Genomic DNA, 23,681 nt, shown 5'->3' with positions numbered 1-23,681 from the left:
GAGGCCTAGCACTGAGGGCTTCCGGGTTGCTGATAGGTTTCTAGTTGTTTGTTTTGTTTTGTGTAGTCCCTCTGTGTGGCCCAGGCTGGGCGGGCTCGAGTGCCTCTCCTCAGTATGGATGACAGGCATGAACTATGGTGACCACTTTATGATGAGCGGTAGTAACGGCATTAGTGTATAAATAGAGACGTGATAGCACTTGCTGAACACGCCTCCGCTCTGTGCCCAGCAGAAACCCCCGGCGAGCTAGACTGCTGACATTTGGGTGTGTTTGTTACTGTGGTTAGCCTGCCCCACAATCCCAGCAATCAGGAGGCTGAGGCATGAGCTACATGTATGTCAAGACTATCTTTTTTTGTTTTTTAAGATCTGGAGGCTGGGAACCACCATAGTTAGTGCATGCTTTAATCCTAATACTCTGGAGGCAGAGGCAGGTGGATCTCTGTGAGCTTGAGGCCACCCTGGTCTACAGAGTGAGCCCCAGAATAGCCAGGGCTACATACAGACCTTGTCTCAAAATAATTAACTAATTAATTGATTGATTGATTAATTAACATTTTGAAAGGGCCAGGGCTGGAGAGATGGCACAATGCCTAACAGAATTGGCTATAATTCCAAAGGCAACAGTTCAATTCCCAGCATCCACATAACTGTAACTTCTCTGACGCCCTCTTCTGGCCTCCTTGGGTACCAGCATGCAGGTGGTACACGGACATGCACTCAGACAAAATTCCTATATACATATTTTTTTTTTTTTAATATAAATGTTTAAAATATTTAAATGGTGAGGAGGAGGCAAAGGGGAAGAGATATTTCTCTGTATGTGCTGCTGGCATTTGGAGCATCTGGAGCTTCGGTCTCCTTCCGTTTTGTACTCCTGTCATTCCGCTAGGGTCAGGAACTACTCTGCTTTCTACCAGCTTGTGGGAGGAAGAGGAGGCTTCTGACGGCTTGTCGAGTCCAAGTCTGGAAGATGCTGACAGAGCTTGTACACACACTCCAACGAACCAGAATTCAGTCCTGTGTTGGCCTCAGCACCAAGGATGCTGGAAATGCAGTTTAGTTGGGTGTCCAGGAAAGATACAAAGGATCCCAACCACACAGAGGGAGTACCAAAGCTGGAGACATGCCGCAGGAAGACGGGGCTGTGAGAGACCGGGAATCAGAGCTTCAAAGGTGACCCAGAGAGGCTGAGGTAAGAAGACGGACGTAAGTTAGAGGGCAGCCTGGGCTACATAGTGAGTTCCAGGCCATCGTGATCGACACAGGGAGATCTTGTCTCAAAAACCAAACCAAAACATAACAACACAAGTGCAAGGAACCAGGAGACAATGGTAGTGTGGGGCCGGGTGGGAAAGAAGAGCAGGAAGGGCTGTGGGAAGCACTTCCGGAGTGCAGGGTTCACAGCCAGGCAAGCAAGGCCCCTGCAGTGGGAACCCTTAATTTCTGCGCCCTCTGTGCCTAGTTTGCTTCACCAGGGGCACAGGAAGTGGTGGTAGGGGGGAGCTGGAAGATGCTGCACGCTTTGGCAACCAGTCCCCCAAAAGGCTGTAGCAAGAACGGTTTCCAGTGAAGAAATAGAGACCCTGCTGGCCTTCAGGCAGGAGCTTGCTTCTCTCAGGATGGTGAAAGCTTCCTAGATCCACCTCTGTTCCCCTTTCCCCCTTCACTCCTTCCCTCCCTGCTTCCCTCCCTCCCTCCTTTCCTCTATCCCTCCCTCCTGTTTTGACTTCTTTAAAGAAAAAAACTTTTGAAAGTATGTATCTGCCAGGCGTGGTGGCACACGCCTTTAATCCCAGCACTCAGGAGGCAGCGGCAAGCGGATCGATGTGAGTTCGAGGCCAGCCTGGTCTACAAAGTAAGTCCAGGGCAGCCAGTGCTACACAGAGAAACCCTGTCTTGAAAAACAAAACAAAACAAAGAGGACCTAATGTTTAATGCACCTCTTCAAAGGGTCCTGAGTTCAATTCCCAGCAACCACATGGTAGCTCACAACCATCCATACTAGGCTAGGAGGCCCTCTTCTGGAGCCTAGGCACACATGCAGGTAGGGCATTCATGTACATTAAATAAATTTATTTTTTTACATTTATTTATTACTATGTATACAGTGCTCTGCCTGTTTGTACACCTGCAGGCCAGAAGAGGGAGGGCATCAGATCACATAATAGATGGTTGTGAGCCGCCATGTGGTTCCTGGGAATTGAACTCAGGACCTCTGGAAGATCAGTCAGTGCTCTCACCCGCTGAGCCATCTCTCTAGCCCATAAATAAATATTTTAATGTTAATGTGCAGGAGTGCTTTGACTATACGTCTGTGTGTGTACTGGATGTGTGTCTGGTGCCAGGGAAAGTCAGGGGAGGGCATCACAGAGCCAGAGCACAGAGCATGCCAGCTTTCCTCCTCTTCCTTCTCCTCCTCTTCTGCTATTCTTCTTTTGATTTTTTGAAACAGAGTTTCTCTGTGTAATCTTGGCTGTCCTGGATTCATTTTGCAGACCAGGCTGGCCTCGAACTCACAGCAATCCATCAGCCTCTGCCTCCCAAGTGGCATTGAAGGCATGCACCAGCACTCGTGGCTTAAAATTTTTTTTAAAAACATGATTAAATAAAAAAACTAACATACATACAATATTTGTTATTGCATATGAATTTAATCATCAACAATATTTTAGATTTATTTTATGTGTACGAGTGATTTGCCTGTGCATCTGTATGTATGTGTGTACATATGTCACATGTGTGCCTGGTGCCTTATTTAGAGGTTAGAAAAGGGTGTCAAATCCTCTTGGCACTGGAGTTACAGATGTTTGTGAGCCACCATGGGCTGCTCTTAAGAGCTGAACCATCTCACCAGCCCCTAATGTATTTATTTGTATCTTAAACACTCTCATATTTTTAGCTAACAATCTATTAGCAAGGGGGGGAAAACCCAAAGCTCTTTCTGCCCAGATTTTTGTAGCTTTTGAGAGAAGGTCTAATTCTGTTGACCACACTGACCTCTGACTCAGACATACCCCTGCCTCTGCTTTCTGGTTGTCAGGATTAAAGGGGAGCATTACCACATTTGGCTCTCAGACTTCTACAAAAAAGATTGCTTGATCTCCTTTTAATTTTTTATGTATGAGTGTTGGCCTGCACCTATGTAAGTGAAACGTATGGATGCCTGACTCTCTCAGAGGCCAGAAGAGGGTGTCAGATCCCCCACGCCCTGGAGTTATAGATGATTGTGAGCTGTCGTGTGCATGCTGGGAACTGAACCTATGTCCTCTGAAGGAGTAGCAAGGGCTCTTAAGCGTGGAGCCATCTCTCTAGCTCCCTAGATTATTTTTTAATTAATATTGTTATTATTTGAAAGATCATACACTAGCCCGTGGCAGTGGCACAAACTTCAATCCCAACCCCAGCACCTGGGAGGCAGAGGCAGGCAGACCAATGTGAGCTTGAGGCTAGCCTGATCTACACAGTGGGTTCCAGGCCAGCTAGGGCTACACAGTGAGATCCTGTCTTGAGGGATCTCCCTCCCAGCTTCCTATCCCCCTTTTAGTCATTTCTTGTTATCAATAACTGAGTCCACTTAATGCTGCCCATACTCACATGGCTGTCCACTGGGACATGAGCAACCTACCAGCAGCCACGTCCCCAGAGGAGAGGGACATTCTCTCTCTCCTTCAGCATCCATCAACTGCCAATAGCTGATAGGGTTGGGGCCCTTCAGTGATGGGTTTCTGACTGGCTTGTAGACAGGCGCAGGTTTTGTGAGAGGCAACGCGCAGTAGCCGTGCCCTACCCAGGAGTTGCCAGTTCCCAGCTCTCTTCCTTCTCTGGCTCTCAAAAGTCTCCCCCTCCTCCCCTTTCCATGACACGCCCGGAGCCGTGGGTGGTGGGTGTCGATATAAACGACCCATCCAGAGATGAGCACCCGGAGTTACTTACACCCAGCATGAGTTCAGAATAGCACAAATCTATGGGTATAACCATAAATGTTAAAGTGCAGTTTGGCAGCATGATGACCAATTAACAAAATAACAGCCGCAGATTCCACCATAGGGCCTGTTATCTCACTAGTCATGGACCTTGGACCAGGTTTATAGGACCAGGTAAGAAATCCCTCTTGTGGAACAGCTTCGTATAAAGCAAAGTGGTTGGTTAGCCCCATAACTGCCATGCCACCATAACGTCAGGGGACACATCTTATCCATTGGACAGTGTGGTAGCCTGTAGGGTCCACAGTGGGTAACACACTGATGTCTTTTCTTTCCCAGAAGCCTGCATAGCACCGTCAGACATTATGTAGGCTAGCTAACAGGGAGTTTCCTGGTCAGTTCAAGGTTAATTTATTTATGTTCTGTATTCAGAGTGGTATTTTCAGCAATCGTGTCTTCTATGTGGGCAACCAAGAGCAGTGGCAACAGTCTGTGCTGTTTTGGGAGCATCTGGAACCCCCCGCCCCCGACCAATAACTCAGAGGGAAGTGTCCCATCTCTGGCACTGACTTTTTTATTTAATGACCCACGTCTTCTGGGGAAACGCTGTCTACCCATGCGGGGTACTCCTGTTCAAACTCCCTACTTAAAGAATATTATAAGCCGGGCGTGGTGGCGCACGCCTTTAATCCCAGCCCTCGGGAGGCAGAGGCAGGCAGATCTCTGTGAGTTCGAGGCCAGCCTGGTCTACAAAGTGAGTCCAGGACAACCGGGGCTCCACAGAGAAATCCTGTCTCAAAAAAAAAAAAAAAAAAAAAAAAAGCTTTTAAACCAGTGGATTTCTGCAATGCTTCTTCATATCCTTAGTGTTTGCTAAACCCCCCTCCCATCCCAACCTTTTTCTTTCCTGTATCTCTTATCCCCACTTTTTTTTTAAATTTTTATTTTATTCTTTTATGTACACCAGAAGAGAGAACCAGATCTCATTACAGATGGTGTGAGCCACCATGTGGTTGCTGGGAATTGAACTCGGGACCTTTGGAAGAGCAAGCAGTGCTCTTAACCTCTGAGCCATCTCTCCAGCCCTCTTATCCCCACTTTAACCCTGAATTTATCTCCATCCACATTTCATGTCATTAGTATTCTAGTATTTCTTGGGTTGGAAGGTGATAGATTCCTCTGTAGCTTTTTATATACCTTTCATTTTGGCTAAACCACCAGCGCCTCATTCCCACCCCCACCTCCCATCCCCTACCTCCCACCCCCCCACCCCTATCCCCCCCCCCCATCCCCCACCCCCATCCCCCACCCCCATCCCCCAGCCCACATCCTTCTCTCTACTTTCATTTTACTTGTATTTTCTTGACCCTGCCCCTAGGTATCCTTGTGGTCCATCTCTAGTTTATTCCAGGTTAAACATAAATAAACAAAGGTTTACAGCTAGGAGTCACACATTGTCAAGAGCAGGAAACATCGCTCTGTCTTACTATAAAGTCACCTGCCTCCAAAGAACTATGATTCAAACTGTAGCTCTCAGGAAGAGGCGGGGCGGGGGAGGGGGAGATCCAGGGGACATTTGTGGGGTTCCTGCTCTGTCCCCCACATGCCCCGGCCTGTGGGGTTCGACTAAAACTCGGGAGGAAGTTCACCTGTGGAAAATGCAAGACACAAAGAAGGAGAGCAAGTCTGATTGATCAAACTCTCAAACTTTATCAGTCAGGCAGCAGCTTTTATAAGTCAGAAGGCAGGGAAGCATATTGCTAAAGCAACCCGGCTGCATACTTTTCTCAAAACACAGGGAATTCCAGGCAGGGTCATAATATCCTGCCACACAGGGTATCTGGCTCCCTCTTTGTCAAGTCTAACTGCTAAACCATAACAGGGTTGCTCCATCTCTGTCTTTAGTCTAACTGCCCGACCCACAACAGGCAAGCTCTGGGAAAAACAGAGACTTAAAGGTGCAGACTTGGACAAGATGGCTGAACATTGGCCATATGGCCTATTGTCCCCAACACCCACACACTTTTCTTCCTTGACTCTCAGTGAGTAGTGTTCCACTTTATAGCTAAGAAAACTGAGACACATGAAAAGGTAGTTGAGATAAAAAAGAAAACGGCCTGGATGTGGTTGTGCACGCTTTAACCCTAACATGGGGCTGGGGGTACAGACAGAGGGATTTACACAGTGAGACCCTCTCTCTGAGGTGGGGGTGGGTGGGGGAATGGAATTGGGACTTGACTGCGGGTCTAAGATCCATGATTTTTCCAATGCACCACTAACAAGGCTTTCTGGCCCTCACAGGAGGGTGAGGTCCCGCATTCGTGGCCCCGCACCCTGAGGGAGCTCCAGGAGGCTGGAAGTGGGAGAAAACAGGACCCCTTTGATGTCAGAAGACGCAGAGTTTCTAAATCTCACAGCTGAGCACGTCTCACTCCGGGGCTGGCTCAGGAGGGTCCAGGAATGCCTCCAGGAAGGACCACCCCCGCTCGGCCCCTCCCTCCCCTCTCTCTGGCAGCCCCACCCCCAGCCTCTGGCAAGATCCGATCTCAACAGTGGTGGACACACTGACCGGCTGCTCCAAGTCACCATGGACCCTGAAGGTGAAATAAGTCACTGCTTTGGGTCCCTGTTTCCCGTGTACCCCACTGCCTGTCCCCCTCCCTGTTCCAGCCGTCTCCACCCATTTCTCTTCTGTAAAGATCCTTTGCCCTCTCTGGCCTCCCTGTGGACCTCTTCCCAACCCCTCTTCTCTCTCACTTGGCTTAACCCGCAACGTAGTCCTCTTTGCTTCACTGTCCCTTCTGTGGTGTTGAGCCCTAAGGAAAAGCAGAGGTTGGGGAACGGAAGGAGGAAGTCGTGGTGCTGGGGGCAGATGGACTGGTAGTGGGGGTTTGGAAAGAGGAGCAGCCCTGGACTTTGCCCCTCGCTAGCAGTCAAGGGAAGCACAGGCAAAGTCCTGCCTCATCCCAACGGGGGGTTGGGGGGGTAAGTGGGGGGGAGGGGTGTAGTCCTGCGCCTGTGCCCAGGCTGTGGGGGTCTGGCCTAGGAGTCACAGCACGTGTTTGAGTCCAGAGTGCAGCAAAGATAGGCTGCAGGACAGTGGGCAAACTCTACATCCTCACAGGCTCTTTTTTTTTTTTCATCTGTAAAAGCGACAATAGCATTGGGGCTGGGATGTACCTAGGTGGTCCCACCCTTGTTCAGCGTGTTTAACATACCTGGCAGGTATGTCACTATTTGAATGCTTTGTGTTTCCGTTCCCTCACTGGGGCCTCATCCCTCCCCCCGCCCCCCTTGCTTTCCTGCTAGCTTGCAACTCCTCTGGCTTGACTGTGGAGCTTGCTCTGGACTTGTATCTCTCATTAGCACCCTTGGAATTCCCTGTGTAGGCTAGGATGGCCTCGAACTCAGTTTGCTTACCTCTGCTTCCCAAGTGCTGGGATCAAACACAAATCATGTCACCATGCCTGGTCTGCCTTAACCCTCTAAAGTCACATTGACCTGGATTTGAGTCCTGGGGTAATCACAGCTGTGGGAACCCTAGGAACTTACTCAGTAGGCTCCTGAGTTTCTGCACCTGGCAGATGCTTGGGGCGGGTTGGGCAGGGAAATAGCCACCTGCAGGGGCCCAGCCCCTGTGGGGATGAGTTCTTTACTGAGGAACCACAGATGGGTTTTTCAGGGAGGGCATGAACACCCAGCATGAATAATGAAAATCTGAGAAAATAGCCTTGTATTCCTTTTTCTGAGAAAGGGGGTGCAAAATGATAATTTTGTCACACCCAAGTTTCTAAGTTTAATTTTTATATTTTTACTTTTAAAGACTTATGTATTTATATTGGGCAGTGGTGGCACACACCTTTAATTCCAGCACTCGGGAGGCAGAGGCAGGCTGATCTCTCTGAGTTCAAAGCAGGCCTGGTCTACAGGGTGAGAAACCCTGTTTCAAAAAACCAAAAATACATAAATGTAAAATAAAAATTAAAAAACAAGATTTATTAATTTATTATTATGTATACAGAGCTCTGCCTGCGTGTACATCTGTAGGCCAGAAGAGGGCATCAGATCTCATTATAGATGGTTGTGAGCCACCATGTGGTTGCTGGGAGTTGAACTCAGGACCTCTGTAAGAGCAGTCAATGCCCTTAACCTCTGAGCCGTCTCTCCAGCCACCTATATTTATTTTTAACTTACCAGTATTGAACGTGAGTTGGGGGTGTGACGTGTCACAGCATGGAGGTCAGGGACATCTTTTTAGAAGCTGTTCTCTCCTCACCTTTGCAGGTTTCTGGGGATGGGGCTCAGGGCCTCCCTTATTATGGACCCCTGAGCTGGTACACTCAGCAATCCTCCAGACTCTGCCTTCCAGGTGCTGAAATTAGAGGCATGAGCCTGGCTTTGTTTATTTTTAGTAGAGTATTTTTTAGTATTTTCAATTCTGTGTCTGTCTGGCAGGAGGTATGTGCACATGTGTGGGGTTGCCAGAGGCCATAGGCACTGGGTCCCATACAGTTATAGGCAGTTGATGCGTGTGCTGGGAGCAGAACTCCTGTCCTCTGCAAGTGTGCACTTAAACTCCAAGCCATCAGTCTACACGGGGTCGTTATCTCCAGGGTTTTGATTCATAGCCCCAAATGGCTTGAAACTCATTAGGTAGCTCAGGCTGACCTTGAACTTATGATCCTCTTGCCTTGGCCTCTCAAGTGATGACATTACAGGTCGGTGCCCCACAACAGGCTCAAGGCCCAATTTTTTGTTTGTTTTTTGTCTCTGTGTAGACTTGGCCATCCTGGATTCACTTTGTAGACCAGGCTGGCCTCGAACTCACAGTGATCCGCCTGCCTCTGCCTCCCGAGTGCTGGGGTTAAAGACGTTCGCTTAGGACCCAAATTTTTTTTTTTAATTTTAATTTATTTAATTTTATTTTATGTGTGTTAGTGTGAAGGTGTCAGAAGGTGGAGTTACAGACAGTTGTGAGCTGCCATGTGGGTACTGGGAATTGAACCGGGTCCTTTGGAAGAGCAGACAGTGCTCTTAACCACTGAGCCATCTCTCCAGCCCCACGACCCAAATTCTTAATAAGAATAAATTTTTAAAAAAAGACTTATTTATTATGTTTACAGTGTTCTGCCTGCATGTACACCTGCAGGCCAGAAGAGGGCACAACAAGATCTCATAGAAGGTTGTGAGCCACCATGTGGTTGTTGGGAATTGAACTCAGGACCTCTGCAAGAGTATCTGGTGCTCTTAACCTCTGAGCCATCTCTCTAGCTCTGTTAATAAGAATAAATTATAACCTCAGAAATTCGGCTGGGCGTGGTGGCGCATACCTTTAATCCTAGCACTTGGGAGGCAGGCAGATCGCTGTGAGTTCGAGGCCAGCCTGTTCTACAAAGCAAGTCTAGGACAGTCAAGGCTACATAGGGAAACTCTGTCTTGAAAAAACAAACAAAAAGAAAAAACAAAACAAAACAAAAAAACCTCACAAATTCAAGGACAGTGTCTAAAAAGATGCTCAGTAGGTAAAGTGCTTGCCTCACCGGCATGAAGACCTGAACTCAAGTTCACTAGGACCCACATAAAAACTAGACTGCAGTCCTTACCCTGAGTGTGCAGGAGGCATGGGGTGGTGGTGGTAGGCAGATCCTTTGAGGTCTGCAGCCAGCCTGTTTAGCCAGTTTCTGAGTTCCAGCTTAATTCAGCAAGAGTCCTTGTCTTTAAAATGGAGAATGATAGAAAAATGCACTAGTCAGGGGGTGGCCACACACCCCTTTAATCCCAGAAGAGACAGGCAAATCTCTGTGAATTCGAGGCCAGCCTGGTCTACAAAGGGAGTCCAGGACAGCCAAGGCTACACAGAGAAACTCTGTCTCGGAAAAAAAAAGAAAAAAAGAAAAAGAAAGAAAGAAAGGAAAATGCACTAGTCATTAGCCAGGTGTAGTGCCACATACTAATCATGGCACTCAGGAGGCAGAGGCAGTAGATCTCCAAGTTTAAGGCCAGCCTGGTCTACATAGTGAGACTCAGTACGGTCAGAGCTACAGAGTGAGACCTCTCTTGGAAGAAAAGAAAAAAGAAAACTACACTAATCATCAGAGTCACCTACATAAAATCCCATTACTGCCGTATGCCACATATATATATTCTAACACACACATAAACTTCCCAGAGGACTGTGGAATTAAGGACCATCACAAAGGGTCGGGTACCCACAAACGGGCTAGTGAGGAGACCCTCAAATCTGCCTCTGTATGTTGCCTCTGCTGCTGCTGCTGCTGTTGCTTGAGACAGGGTTCCTCTGTGCAGTCCTGGCTGGCCTGGAACTCATTCTACAGACCAGGCTGGCCTGGAACTCAGAGGAGATCTGCCTGCCTCTGCCTCATGAGAGATTGGGTCCCACCTTTGGAACCCTGGACTCTGCACTGTCATGTTTGTGGTATCGCACGCCAAGTTTTCCCTGTTGATCAGCTACTGTGATGTTGCTTCCTCCCGCTTCATCATCTCAAACTGGAGATGGAGGGTGCCACTGAGCCATTGCCTCTGCTGTCCAGTGGTTACGCCCCCTGGACTCTACCTCCACGGCATTCCTGGTCCTTTCTCTTCTGTTTCCCTCCTCAGAGCATCCTGCCTGGTTCTGGCACATCGCTGCCTCACACACACGACAGAAGGTTGGCGAGGGCTAAGTGACCTACATAAAATAAGGCAAGGAAAGGGGGTGACACCAGGCCGGGGAGTAAGGAGACAAAGGGGCCAGTCCAGAGTGTGGCCGAAGAGCTAAGGCCAAGTACTGGGGCCAGGGAGTGAGCACTGCTGAGCCCAGGCGAGCTACCCGGGGGCTGAGCCCTGTCCCTGTGACCTTGAGAAACAAGCCCTGCTGTCACAGTTCACTCTGGTTTACTGCCTCATAGCTTCCTAGCCAAGCACTCTAGATACAGCTTAAATGTATTCATGTGTGTGGGTAAGCACGTGCCACGGCCAGAGGTCAGAGGACAGCTTCTGGGAGTTCTCTCCTTCCGCCATGTGAGTCCCGGGATTAAATTACGGCATCAGACTTTTGAAGGCAAGCACCTTTTCCCATGAGCCGTTTCACTGGCCTTTAGATACTGAAACTTCAACTTTTGTCTTATCCTCTTAACTCTGATCAAAAGTCTACAGTGAGTTCTTGTTGCCCAGTGAGCAGAACCGGGTTCTGAACACTCCTCCAAGCCCGGCTCTGCTTGGCTCATTCCAACACTCAACCTTTCCTGTCGGCCCTTTCTCAGGACCTGAGCCCCATCTTCCAGAACCTACCACCTCTCCAGGGCTCCTGGGCCTCTCTCTGCCGTTGAGCACTCTCTCCGGTCAAAGTCTAACCTGTTTTCAGAGCCAGCCCTTCGCAGCCTCACCTCTGCCCTCACACGCTCTGAAAGTGTGTACTGTCCCAGCACTGGGTGAGAGGGGAGGCATTTCTGTTCCTGAGGAAGTGAGGTTATTGGAAGAGTTAATCAGGCCGGCTGCAGACTAGCCTCTGTCTCCACCTGGTGTTGGTTGAATGGATTGACCAATAAGCAGAGCTTTGAGACTGAGACTCCTGAGTCCCAACCAACGCTGGTGGCCAGGCCTGGCTGCTCTCAGACACAGAAATGAGTTGTCCCCTTGCCTTCCTAACAGGCAGCCCTGTGACCCCTGTGACACTCACTTGGAGTCAGAGTTGCAATCCAGATGCTCCAGGCCACTCTCAGAAGGCCTTGGAATCTTGCAGAATTCTGTACTGACAGAACATGTGGTCTGGCCCACCGTTTTCTCTTTTCTGACCAGAAAGTTCTTGCCAGAGCACCCTGGTTCCCTAAGGGGACTGCTCCAGTCCTGTGCTGCCTCACCACCACAGTCGGTGGCCGCCCCATGGGAGGATGGTGGGCCTGGAGCATGGGGTGTCCTTTGTCCACAGATTTTTGGCGTAAGCCCTGTCTGTCTTTGCTGGAATCCGAGGTGACTGCAGGTGTGACTCAGGAAAAGGGTGAACAAAACTGAGCTAGATCGGCAACCATCCCTTCCCAGGGGTGAGGAGTCCCTGATAGGGCCAGCCTGGCTTTATGACGCCAAGCCCACACTTCCCAGTTGTGCGGATTTGCCCTATTTTGTCCCTCCATTTCCTTACCTATAAAATGGGTATAGTTGGGGTTGTGAAGGTTAACCTGTAAATACCCTGATGAGACGCCATATGCACCTGTATGCCTTGTAATGCGTGTCGGGGAGGGGCGTACATGTGGAGGTCAGAGGTTAATCTCAGTGTCTCCTCAGGAGCCATTCACCTTGGTTTGGTTTTCTCTGGGTGTTATGTGTGAGTTCTGGCAATCTTCCTGCTTTCACGGCAAGCACTGGGCCACCTGCCAAGGTCAGAACAGACACCCTAGGGAGATACGTGTGTCATTCATTGGCTGTGACATTATTGGAATAATGATCTCAATAATAATAATAATAATAATAATTAGAATTTTCTGGAAACTTCATACTGTAGCCAGAGTGGAGAAGCGAGTCTCCAGGAAGGAGGCTCAGGAAGGTTTACTGCTCAGACCACTTTGCAGGAGGAGCAGCAGTGATGATGGGCAGGGCCAGGCCTGATCAGGACTGCCTAGCGTATGCTTCTTGGCCTGTATTTAAATCTAAACCCCACGTGAAGATCCCAGTGATGGCTCAGGCTGGCCTTGAATGTGAAATTCTCCTGACTCAGTATCTTTAGTAGCTGCAGAGACTGGCTTTGACCACCACACTTGAACCATCTTTTTGGGGTTTTGTTTGTTTTTTTGTTTGGTTAGTTTTTGGTTTTTCAAGACAGGGTTTCTCTGTGTAGCCTTGGCTGTCTAGGACCACTTTGTAGACCAAGCTGACCTTGAACTCACAGAGAGCTGACAACCTCTGGGATTAAAGGTGTGCACCACTATGCTGGGCTGTTGGAACACCTTTTTTATTTTATTCATTAAAAAAAATTTTTTTTAAGCCTTTAATCCCAGCACTTGGGAGGCAGAGACAGGTAGATTGCTATGAATTCGAGGCCAGCCTGATCTACAAAGTAAGTCCAAGACAGCCAAGTCTACACAGAGAAACCCTGTCTCAAAAAACAAAACAAAAAAAAAAGTTTGGTTTTTTTTTTTTTTTTTTTTAAGGAAAAGGTCTCAAGGGGGCTGGAGAGATGGCTCAGCGGTTAAGAGCACTGTCTGTTCTTCCAGAGGTCCTGAGTTCAATCCCCAGCAAACATATGGTGGCTCACAACCATCTATACTGGGTTCTGATGCCCTCATCTGCCCTGCAGGCTCACCTGCAGATAGAGCGCTCAGGAAAAAAAAAAAAAAAAAAAAAAAACCTTAAAGAAAGAAAATGTCTCACATAACTAAGGCAGGTTTCAAACCCTGTACGTTGTTGGAGGTGACCTTGAACTTCTGAATATCCTGCCTCCGATTCCAAATGCTGGAATTACAGGTGTGCTGAAGATGGGACCCAGGCCTTCCTGTGTGCCAGGCAAGCACTCCACCAAACTAGCTATATGCCATCCCTGTCATGTCAATTTTATTAGAGTTTTATTCACCCCAGATAATCAATTAAAAAGCTATCCAATGAGGGATCAGGTTTACCGCTGGGTGAGATTATCCTCTGGGCAGTCCAGGTGCCTGGGAGGAACTTCACCGATAATGTGGCAAGAACTTTAATTAGTCGGGCTGAGCGCTGTCCCCACCCCCTCCCTCCCTCGGCCCTGCTCCTCCTCCTCCTCCTCCCGGTGAAGCTCAGCGAGGCTTCCCTCTGAAGTCAGTGCTTTCCAGGGACAGCTGCTAATTAGGAGAGCGAGCCTGGATATTCAGAACGACTCTCAGGGATCTCTTTTGTTGGAAATGTTAGCCAATGGGGCTGAAAGAACACCAGATGTGTTTGTTTATTACCCCAAGTGGAAACGGTGGGAGCCGTGCGCCCTCCGCCAGGCAGCGAGCTCCAAGACGTCTGCGTGGGGGAAGTCTGGGGGCTGAAGCAGCTGGCCCGTCTTAAAGCACTTGCTCTGGAGCGGGAAGAGCAGGTGTTGCCTGTCATGCCCCAGCCTCCCCACTCTCTAGCTCTGCTCTAAGAAGTTTCAAAAAAAAAAAAAAGTTTCCCTTTCCATTTCCCAGCCTCGGTTTTCCATCCATAAACACGACTGCTGTGTACTGTAGGGACTATGGGTAGGATCTGTGATAGGACACAACAGTTCCCTGGTGTGGTAGGCAGCAGTGTGTGATGGCGATTGATCTTCTCAGATTCAGAAGCTCTCCTAGCGGTTAGATTCTTTCTTTCTTTCTTTCTTTCTTTTTTTTTTTTTTTCTGAGACAGGGTTTCTCTGTGTAGCCTTGGCCATCCTGGACTCACTTTGTAGACCAGGCTGGCCTCGAATTCACAGCGATCCGCCTGCTTCTGCCTCCCGAGTGCTGGGATTAAAGGTGTGCACCACCACGCCCGGCAGCAGTTAGATTCTTGCTGTGCATTCCACAGGGTACCTAATCCCTTTGCTGGGACCCTGGGGTTGACAGTTTGCACAGCTCTCCACTTGGGCAGGGGACACAGAGACAGCAGACAGCCCAGCAGTTAGGGCGCAGAAGCTGGGGTTTGGTTCCCCGCACACCCAACAACCGTCTGGGACCCCAGTTCCCAGGCTCCAGCAACTTCTCCTGGTTTCCAAGGTTACCAGTTCACATAGTGAACACACATATGTGAAAGCAAAGCACTCATACATACAAAGTAAACAAATCTTTAAAAATTAGTTAGAAATGTATAAGCCAGATGTGGCGGTGCACGCCTTTAATCCCAGCACTCGGGAGGCAGAGGCAGGCGGATCGCTGTGAGTTCGAGGCCAGCCTAGCTCTACAAAGCGAGTCCAGGATAGCCAAGGCTACACAGAGAGACCCTGTCTGAAAAAAACAAAAGTATGAAATCTGTGTTTCGGTTCCTAACCATCCTATTCTTGCAGCCCTAAGCCATGGGAGGATGAGGAAAATCTTTTGTTCTAATATTCCATCTCCTGATGAAGCTCTTTCCCACCCCACCCCACCCTAGACAGGGCCAGGTGGTGGTGGCACATGGGCCTTTAATACCAGCACTCGGGAGGCAGAGACGGGCAGATCTTTAAATTCCAGGCCAGCCTGATCTACAGAGCAAGTTCCAGGGCAGCTAGGACTACACAGAGAGACCCTGTCTCTACCCCGCCCTCCAAATCCCTGAAGTAAGGGCTCGGGTACAGCTTTGAGGCGCTTACCTGGCAAGGGAAAGGCTGTGGGAGGTGGTTGCATCCACACTGTGAGCCCTAGCTCTTTTGGGCCCTCTTCCTCCTCCTCTTCCTCTCTCCTCCCCCCATCCCAGGCTGGCCTCAAGCTCTCTTTATGCCTCAGCCTAGGGAGTGCGGGGGGGGGGGGGGGGGGGGGGGGGGGGGGGGGGGGGTGTTACTGATGAGCGCCACCTCTCGGGGGTTTCCTGTCCCTGCTGCTGAAATCTTGATGCTCAGGGACGTGGTTGGAGCATGGCTTGCTACAGTGGTCGGAGCACTGGTTCCTGTTTACTTATGAACATAAGTCAATGATATTGGGTAATTTAACCAAGCTGAACATCTTCACCCTAAAAAGGTCCCAACAGTGTGTCCTTCAGTCCTAGCTTCCAGCAGCCACCACCTTGCCTTTCCCAACTTGTCTTCCCTGGCGTTTTATGTCAGCTGAGTCAGATTGTGTCATGTCACACGAGTATTGGTGTTTTAAATTTTTATATATTTTTTAGCCGGGCGCATGCCCTTAATCCCAGCACTTGGGAGGCAGAGGCAGGTGGATCACTGTGAGTTCGAGGCCAGCCTGGTCTACAAAAAAGCAATTTCAGGACAGCCAAGGCTACACAGAGAAACCCTGTCTCGAAAAACAAAAAACAGACAAACAACAAAAAAAAATTATATAGTTTTTCATTTTAATTTTTTTTTATACATGGTTGTGAGCCACTGTGTGGTTGCTGGGAATTGAACTCAGGACCTCTGGAAGAGCAGCCAGTGCTCTTAACCTCTGAGCCAGCTCTCCAGCCCCTTTTCTTTGTTCTTTTTGGGTTTTTTGTTTTTGTTTGTTGTTGTTTTGTTGAGTGGAAAAACTTGTTATATAGCCTCAAACTTTCGATCCTCCTTCCTTGTTTCCCAAATTTGTGGTTTAGGCCACTACCTGGAGCCTCAGTTGTGAGCACTGGCTCTTTCGGGATGAGCACTGGCTGCCGTGAGGACCACACCCTCTGCTTGTGCCCTGCCACGGACCCGAATCTCCATTTTCCTCCTCTTGAGACAGAATCTCACTGACTGCTCTGGCTGTTCTGGAACTCACTCTGTAGACCAGGCTGGGTTCAAATCCACCTGCCTCTGCCTCCTGAGTTGCTGGGATTAAAGGCGCGCACCAAGGTGCCTGGCCTTCTGCTTTGTCTTTATTTCTCTCCTCTTTTCATTCATGTTAAGAATGTTATTTGTACAAAATAGTTTCTGACAGGACTACAATGCACTTTGATCTTCTTCGAGCCATCACCCTCTAGTCTTTCCCTTGCCTCCCTCTAGTCCCCATCTTCCCCAGATAGCTCGCATCTACTTTCGTGTTTTTTTTTTTTTTTTCCAATCTAGATTCCACGTCTGAGAGAAAACACGTAATGTTTGTCTTAACATGATTTCCAGTTCGAACCATTCTTCTGCGAGTGTTATAATTTTGTTTTTTGTTGAGGCCAAGGTTTCCCTGTGCGCGCACACCGTGTTTTCTTCATCCACCCTTCTGTTGATGGCCACTGGGGCTGACTCCATGACTTGGAGTCATTTGAATAGTGCTGCTGTTATGATTAATAGAAAAAATAAGACGATAAGATAGTAAGATGCCAGGCAGAAGATACTATGTTGTAGAGGAGTTTATTAAGTGAGCATGGGGGAGAAGGAAAGGGGGTAGGGGTACCCCAGAGAGACAGAGACAGGAAGAGTGAGAAGAGAGAGTGAGAGTAAGAGGGGTAAGAGAGGGGCCCACATGGATGGTTTGTCCTTTTATATGGCCCTGGGCAGGGCCACGCCCCCATGATAGGTAAGCAATGACATCACAAATAGGCAGACTGATGCAGGATGCTAAAAGCTGCAGTGAACATAGGTGCAACCCTCACCCCTCTGAGTCTGAGAACTGAGCCCAGCCAGGATCTGCAGCAGGCTTCAAGTGGGGTGCCACCCGGCCACACCCCAGTTCGCTGCTGCTGCTGCTGCTGCTGCTGCTGCATTTAACATTCATTTACTCTGTCTCTTTTTTGTCTCTGTCTCTGTGTGTGAGTGTTCTCTCTCTCTCTCTCTCTCTCTCTCTCTCTCTCTCTCTCTCTCTCTCTCTCTCTCTCTCTCTCTCACACACACACACACACACACACACACACACACACACACACACACACACACACACACACGCCATGGAGGTCAAGAGGACAGTGCAAGTCAGTTCTTTCCAAACTCCATGTGGGTCTCAGGGATCAGACTCAGGTCACCAGGCTGGGCAGCAGGCACCTTTACCCTCTGAGCCATCTTGCCCTTCACATCTGCCAACCTTTGGGTGTGAGATGGACTTGGAACAGCTACAAGTCTGGGATCTCCCACCTCCTCCCCCACATTCGAATGCAGTTGATTTACAATGAGCCGGGACAGCTGAGAGTTAAAACAACCTTTCCAGATGGGTGGGGGAGAGGGGAGCTGGGCGGGGGCAGCGGGGGGTTCGGGTGTTGCTCAGCACCTGAAGCCAGTGCCTCACCCACAGCTTCCACTTCCTCGCCTCACAGGGTAATTTTTGACAGTGACCTTGCAACTCTGTTTCCATCACAGGCTGCCTCAGCCAAGGCCACTTAGTTGTTAAGTTTGCTAAGTCCAATGACCCATTTTCCGCCTTTCACTTGCGCTGCCCATGCACTATTTATTGAGTATTCTCCCGGCAAACCTCCCCCAACCCACCCCAAAAAACATCCAAACATCCGCTGTTGACTCTTCTCTGTGCGTCAACCACACCTCTGCCCGCACCTCCTCCCCCACAGTCTCGCTACTCCTCGCCCCAGATCTCTTGGGAACTGACCCATCTGCCTACTCTGGCTGTGCACCATTCAGGGTTCTACGTCAACACCTGCTGAGAGCTGCCTGTTTGCCTCCCCAGCTGTGCTGCGCAGCCTCAGCACCCAGCATCACAGGAAACAGTGAAATATGGTTTCTGTGCTTTTGAAATGGCAATGACCTCTATGGGGAGGCTGAGGTGAGGTACCCACACACCTGGGCCTCCCGTTCCTCGGATCTTCTTGTCCAAACTTCTCTCCTGGGATGACTCCTGTGGTCTCTGTTCCACCTCCTGGAACACGAAACCAAGGTTTTGACACCTAACAGCTGCCAGTTTGGGCAGATCCCACCTCAGAAGTGGCTCTCTCCCTTCCTACCCCTCAGCCTCCCTTTGTCTCCTCCTCCATCTTCAGTCAGGTGGCTGAGGTGACTCAGAGAGAGGGGGGGGGGGGCGGAGAAGAGAGAGAGAGAGAACAAAAAAACAACATAACCACAGCACTTTACTTCCAGCCCTGTGGTGGTTCCTGGGATCCGCCCAGATTGCCAAGCTAAATAGTTCAATCCTCTTAGGCTCTGGCTCACCTTCCGTTTCCACAGCGTCTCACCTTCAGCCCTCTCTTCCTGCCTTTCAGCTTCAAATCCCCACAACCCCAGCCACCTCTGCCTGGCAAACATGACGCAGCCTTCTCAGGGACACAGACAGAGTCACCTGCTCAGCACCTGTCACGCTTGGGGAATACTTCAGTCATTTCTTTAGACAACACAGCGACCATCTCAGACAACATCCCTCTGATCTTAGGAGCCCAGGGTCCCTGCGTCATTATTCCTGTCACAGGCAATCAGAGGCTGGAGCTATGGACTGAGCCAAAAGAGGCTGAGACACTATGGAAACTCGGGTCATGCCCTGGAGTTGTGTGCCAAGTCACTGCACCAAGTGGACTGTCTGATGACATAACCTCCCATGCCATTACCTCATAGCTGCATACTCGCTACGGCAGTATGAACTTGTCAATATTTCACCATTTCTTTTTCTTTTTTTTTTTTTTTTTTTTTTTTAGATTTATTTATTATGTATACAGTGCACATTAGATCATGTTATAGATGGTTGTGAGCCAACATGTGGTTGCTGGGAATTGAACTTAGGACCTCTGGAAAAGCAGTCAGAGCCATCTCTCCAGCCCCCGCCATTTCTTTTAATTATTCTTTCATATTGTTTGTTTTAGAGTCAGGACTCTGTGTAGCAGCCCTGGCTGTCCTAGAACTCTAGACCAAGCTGGCCTCCAACTCACAGAGATCCACTTGCCTCTGTCTCTTAGAGCACTGGGATCAAAAGTGTGTGCCCCCACACCCAGCCACTTGTGAAAATTTGTATAGCTTAGCACATTGAGCATTTGGTTGCTTTTTTTAAAAAAAAAAAATTTGTTTTTGAGACAGAATTTTACACTGTGACTCAGGCTGTTCTGGAACTCACTGTGTATGTAGCCCAGGCTGGCCTCAAAATAGTTGAAACCCTCCTACTTCACTCTCCCACATGTTGGAGTTACATGCCGAGCTTCATGGTGGGCCAGGAACAGGAATTCATCAGAGGGACAGGACAGGACTGTGGTGCACATGGCTGGTACCGTCTCACCTAGCAGCGGTCTATAGAAAGGTCTGAGAGGAAAGTGGTGACAGGAGCAAGTAAAGCGACCATGCGGCCCAGGAACAAAGATGAACCATCTCAGGCTGAGACCTGGGAGTGACAGGAAGACCCACCACCCACCACCATGGCAGCTCTCAGCTGCCAAAACAATGGGTCGGGAGTCGGGTACGTGAGGAGTGTGGCAAGTGCAGAAGGTGTGCTTGGGCGTGCACAGTGGCAGAGTTGCCAGACACAGAAGTAGCCGGTCGGTGGGTAGTGGCACACGCCTTTAATCCCAGCACTCAGGAGGCAGGAGGGGGTGACTCTTTGAGTTCCAGGCCAGCCCGGTCTACAGAGTGAGCTCCAGGACAGCCAGGGCTACACAGAGAAACCCTTTCTTGGAAAAATAAACAAAGCAGAAGTGGGCAGGAGGCAAGTGATAAAAACTGTCATCCGGAACTCTTAACTGTAAGGCAAGAACTCAAAACAGAGCTCTAAATCCAGTGTGCCTGAGTAGCGGTCCAGAGTCCAGCATCAGAGGGGCACAATAGTGTCGAGGGGTAAGGAGGCATTTTGGTTTACCAACCCAACAGGATTCAAATCAAAACTGCAATTCAGAGACCAACATGGAAATCCAAAGGTATTCGGGAAACTGAGGCAGGACTGCCTGGAGTTCAAGGCCAGCTTGGGTTCCATAGTGAATTCAAGGATAGCAGGGGTGAGAGAGAGGGAGGGAGTCGGGGTTGAGGTTGAGGAAACCAAATTGTGTAAAGGCTGCAGCTATTTTACCAACCGACAGGTGGCAGTATTGCATCGTGTCCGGATTTTGTCTCTGCAGTGGCCGGATTCTGAAGGCCCAAAGGTGGAAAGGCCCTTCAGTCGGTGCCACACATAGAGGTTAGAGAAACCTTGCCTCTACCCCTTACTCCCTTGCTCACAGCTCTGGAACAGTACATAACCGAGCCTAGTTTGCAGCAGCACTAAGGCTTTGCCTGCAGCCTCCTTGCTGCTAGGCATGTGAGCCGATTTGTGTGTCCTCTGTGGTCCTCTGTTGCTGTAAACACCTGAACTACCAGCTTTATAATATTTAGCGTTAAGCTATGAGTGAGGCTCAATGGTACAGCAATTTCTAGAAGCATGAGGACCTGGTTTAGGTCCCCACTGTAAAGAAAGCACTTGGTGTCCCGGACACGCTCATGGTCTGCTGGAGGGCTTCAAGGCAAAAATAGCTGATCCTTCTTGGCAAAGCAGATGAAGAGTGGCAGGGCAACCTTCAGGTGTGCACACGTCGGTTACCCATGCTGTCAAATATTGAGGGCCGGGATGGTGCATGTCTGTAAACCCCGGCACTCAGGAGGTAGAATGACTGGGCATCCAGGGTATCCTGGGCTACATAAGTAAGCCATGTCCCCAAAACAGGATACAAATCATCTTGTTGGTAAACAGCTTTGAACAGAACAGTAGCTTTGATACATAAAAGAAAAGACGCCAGGTTGCATTTGCATTTCAGATAACGGGCCGTGTTTACTTACGCGTTGTTAAGCATGTCGCCTGGGACAGACTATACAGACAAATGACCTGAGCACCTGTGCCCTCAGATTTCAGTACAGAAAGCAGGGCAGTTGGCAAGGACGGGAGGGGGAGGGGCAGCTGCTGCTCAGGGCTCTAATTCTGCAGGAGGAGCGAGCCGTGTTATGCGTGTTAATAAGACTGCCGGGCTCCAGTGTGTTAAGAGGGCTCGCTGCTTGTTGTGTCTCTAAGTCAGTTAAGGTTAAAAGCAGGATGTATGGAGGCGGATCAGAGGTTAAGAGCACTGACTGCTCTTGCAGAGGTCCTGAGTTCAATTCCCAGCAACCACATGGTAGCTCACAACCATAATGTGATTCAGTGCCCTCTTCTGGCCCATAGGTGTACATGCAGGCCGAGCACTGTATACATAATAAAATAAATAAATAAATCTTAAAACAAACCAAAGATGTATGGTGGAGGTGACCTAGCGGGTGAAGGTGCCACCGTCAGGCTTGGCAGGCTGAGTTAGTCCTAGGGCCAACACGCTTTGGAAAACCAACTCTTGCAATTTGTCCTTTGACATTTACTCAAGAGCAGTGACACCTGCATACACACACACACCAAATGTAAAAAAATAATAAAAATGGAGGTATGGTGATAATAGGAAGGAGCAAATGCCTGCTTCTACATTTTATTTATTATTATTGTTGTTGTGTTATTACTATTGTTTGTTGCTGCTGCTGTTGCTATTTTGAGACCAAGTCTGGTGAACTCCTCCCATCGGCATGCCTCACAATATCCAGCTTTCTTAAAAAACTCTGGAAAAAAAAAAAAAGCCGGGTGTGGTGGCGCACGCCTTTAATCCCACCACTCTGGAGGCAGAGGCAGACGGATCACTGTGAGTTCGAGGCCAGCCTGGTCTACAAATTGAGTCCAGGACAGCCAAGACTACACAGAGAAACCCTGCCTCGGAGGGGGGAAAAATAACTTTGATGCTTATTCAAAGCTTAACTTTAGCTAGGTGCAAGATATTTTTATTCACTCTGATAATCTGGTCAACTTTGAGACCCCCAGGCTCTGCCGCAGCCTGGCACCTAGGAGTCTCCCCTCTGATTGGCTGTCCTCCTGCTGACCGTGCTGTTAAGTATTTTGATGTCAAAAGGGAAGAAGCAGACACTCAACAGAGATCTCTCTGGTTCCTCCCCAGGCCTGCATCTCCTGCTGCCCCCTACGACCTTGGCAGCCCTGGTCAACAGCTGGCTGCAAGAGGACTGCCCGGGCCTCAATTTTGCATCCTTGGTCACCGGGTCGGCCCCTTCGCAGGCTGCGCTGTGGGCCAAATCCTCCGGGGTTCTAGCAGGGCGACCTTTCTTTGATGCCGTCTTCACTCAACTCAACTGCCAAGTGTCTTGGTTCCTCCCGGAGGGATCGAAGCTGGTACCTGTGGTCAAGGTGGCGGAGGTCAGGGGACCTGCCCACCACCTGCTGCTGGGAGAACGGGTGGCCCTTAACACCCTGGCCCGCTGCAGTGGGATTGCCAGCGCGGCGGCCTCAGCTGTGGAGGTGGCCAGGAGCACGGGCTGGACTGGACACGTGGCGGGCACCAGGAAGACCACGCCGGGATTCCGACTGGTTGAGAAGTATGCGCTCCTAGTGGGCGGGGCTGCATGCCACCGCTACGACTTGGGAGGGCTGGTCATGGTGAAAGACAACCACGTGGTGGCAGCGGGCAGCATGGAAAAGGTGAGTGCCCCTGGCTGAGCCTCTGTTTTCATCCTGGCCCGCACCTCAGTCACTCCACCAGAGACTCCCAGCCGCTGCCTGGTGACAAGTGATCCCAGCGCCAGGGGTGTCTCCAAGCCTTTCCATCTGTAGATGGCGGGTTCAAAGCGCAGTTCTCTGGGCCCCCACAGGGTCCAGTGCTTGGCTACCCAACCTCACCGTCTCTCTAATTGGCCTGGCAGGCAGTGCTGAGGGCCCGGCAGGCAGCCGATTTCTCCCTGAAGGTAGAAGTGGAATGTAGCAGCCTGAAGGAGGCGGTGCAGGCAGCCGGGGCTGGGGCTGATGTGGTAATGCTGGACAACTTCAAGCCTGAGGTGAGAGGGGATCTGACTCCTGGGCGGGGCTTGTTTCTGGGTGCCGGGTATTGGGGACTCACCTCCCCTTGGCTTGTATCTTACAGGAGCTGCACCCAGTAGCCGCTGCACTTAAAGCCAAATTCCCTAACGTGGCTGTGGAAGCCAGTGGGGGTGTCACACTGGACAACCTTCCCCAGTTCTGTGGGGCCCACATTGACGTCATCTCTTTGGGGATGCTGACCCAGGCTGCTCCAGCCCTGGATTTCTCCCTCAAACTGTTTGCGGAAGGGAATACTCCAGTGCCTCATGCCCGCCTGTCCTAAAGCCGAAGAAGATGCCACCAGAATGGATTACTGTGATTTCTTGAGCCCCTCGGGTCACACACATTTTTAGGTTCAAAGGCTAACAGGACACACCTGGCATTTACCTAGGCTTCCCGGTAGCTCTGCTGCCTCCAGCTTGTGTCACCTGCCAGGGCTGACTTT

General features: G+C 49.8%; 1 protein-coding gene across 1 annotated transcript; it reads left to right on the top strand.

The window, feature by feature from the left end:
- The first annotated feature begins 6,446 nt into the window (after positions 1-6,446).
- Qprt (quinolinate phosphoribosyltransferase) lies at positions 6,447-23,562 on the top strand. Its single transcript, XM_051145299.1, has 4 exons — positions 6,447-6,526; positions 22,326-22,861; positions 23,083-23,214; positions 23,301-23,562. Exons 1-4 carry the CDS (start codon positions 6,514-6,516, stop codon positions 23,517-23,519), a joined length of 900 nt encoding a protein of 299 aa, XP_051001256.1. The 5' UTR covers positions 6,447-6,513; the 3' UTR covers positions 23,520-23,562.
- Positions 23,563-23,681: the final 119 nt, after the last annotated feature.

Source organism: Acomys russatus, chromosome 5 (assembly GCF_903995435.1).
Source record: "Acomys russatus chromosome 5, mAcoRus1.1, whole genome shotgun sequence".
Taxonomy (NCBI): Eukaryota; Metazoa; Chordata; class Mammalia; order Rodentia; family Muridae; genus Acomys; species Acomys russatus.
The sequence above is the reverse complement of the archived record's forward strand: the minus strand, read 5'-3'. Positions and strand labels throughout refer to the sequence as shown.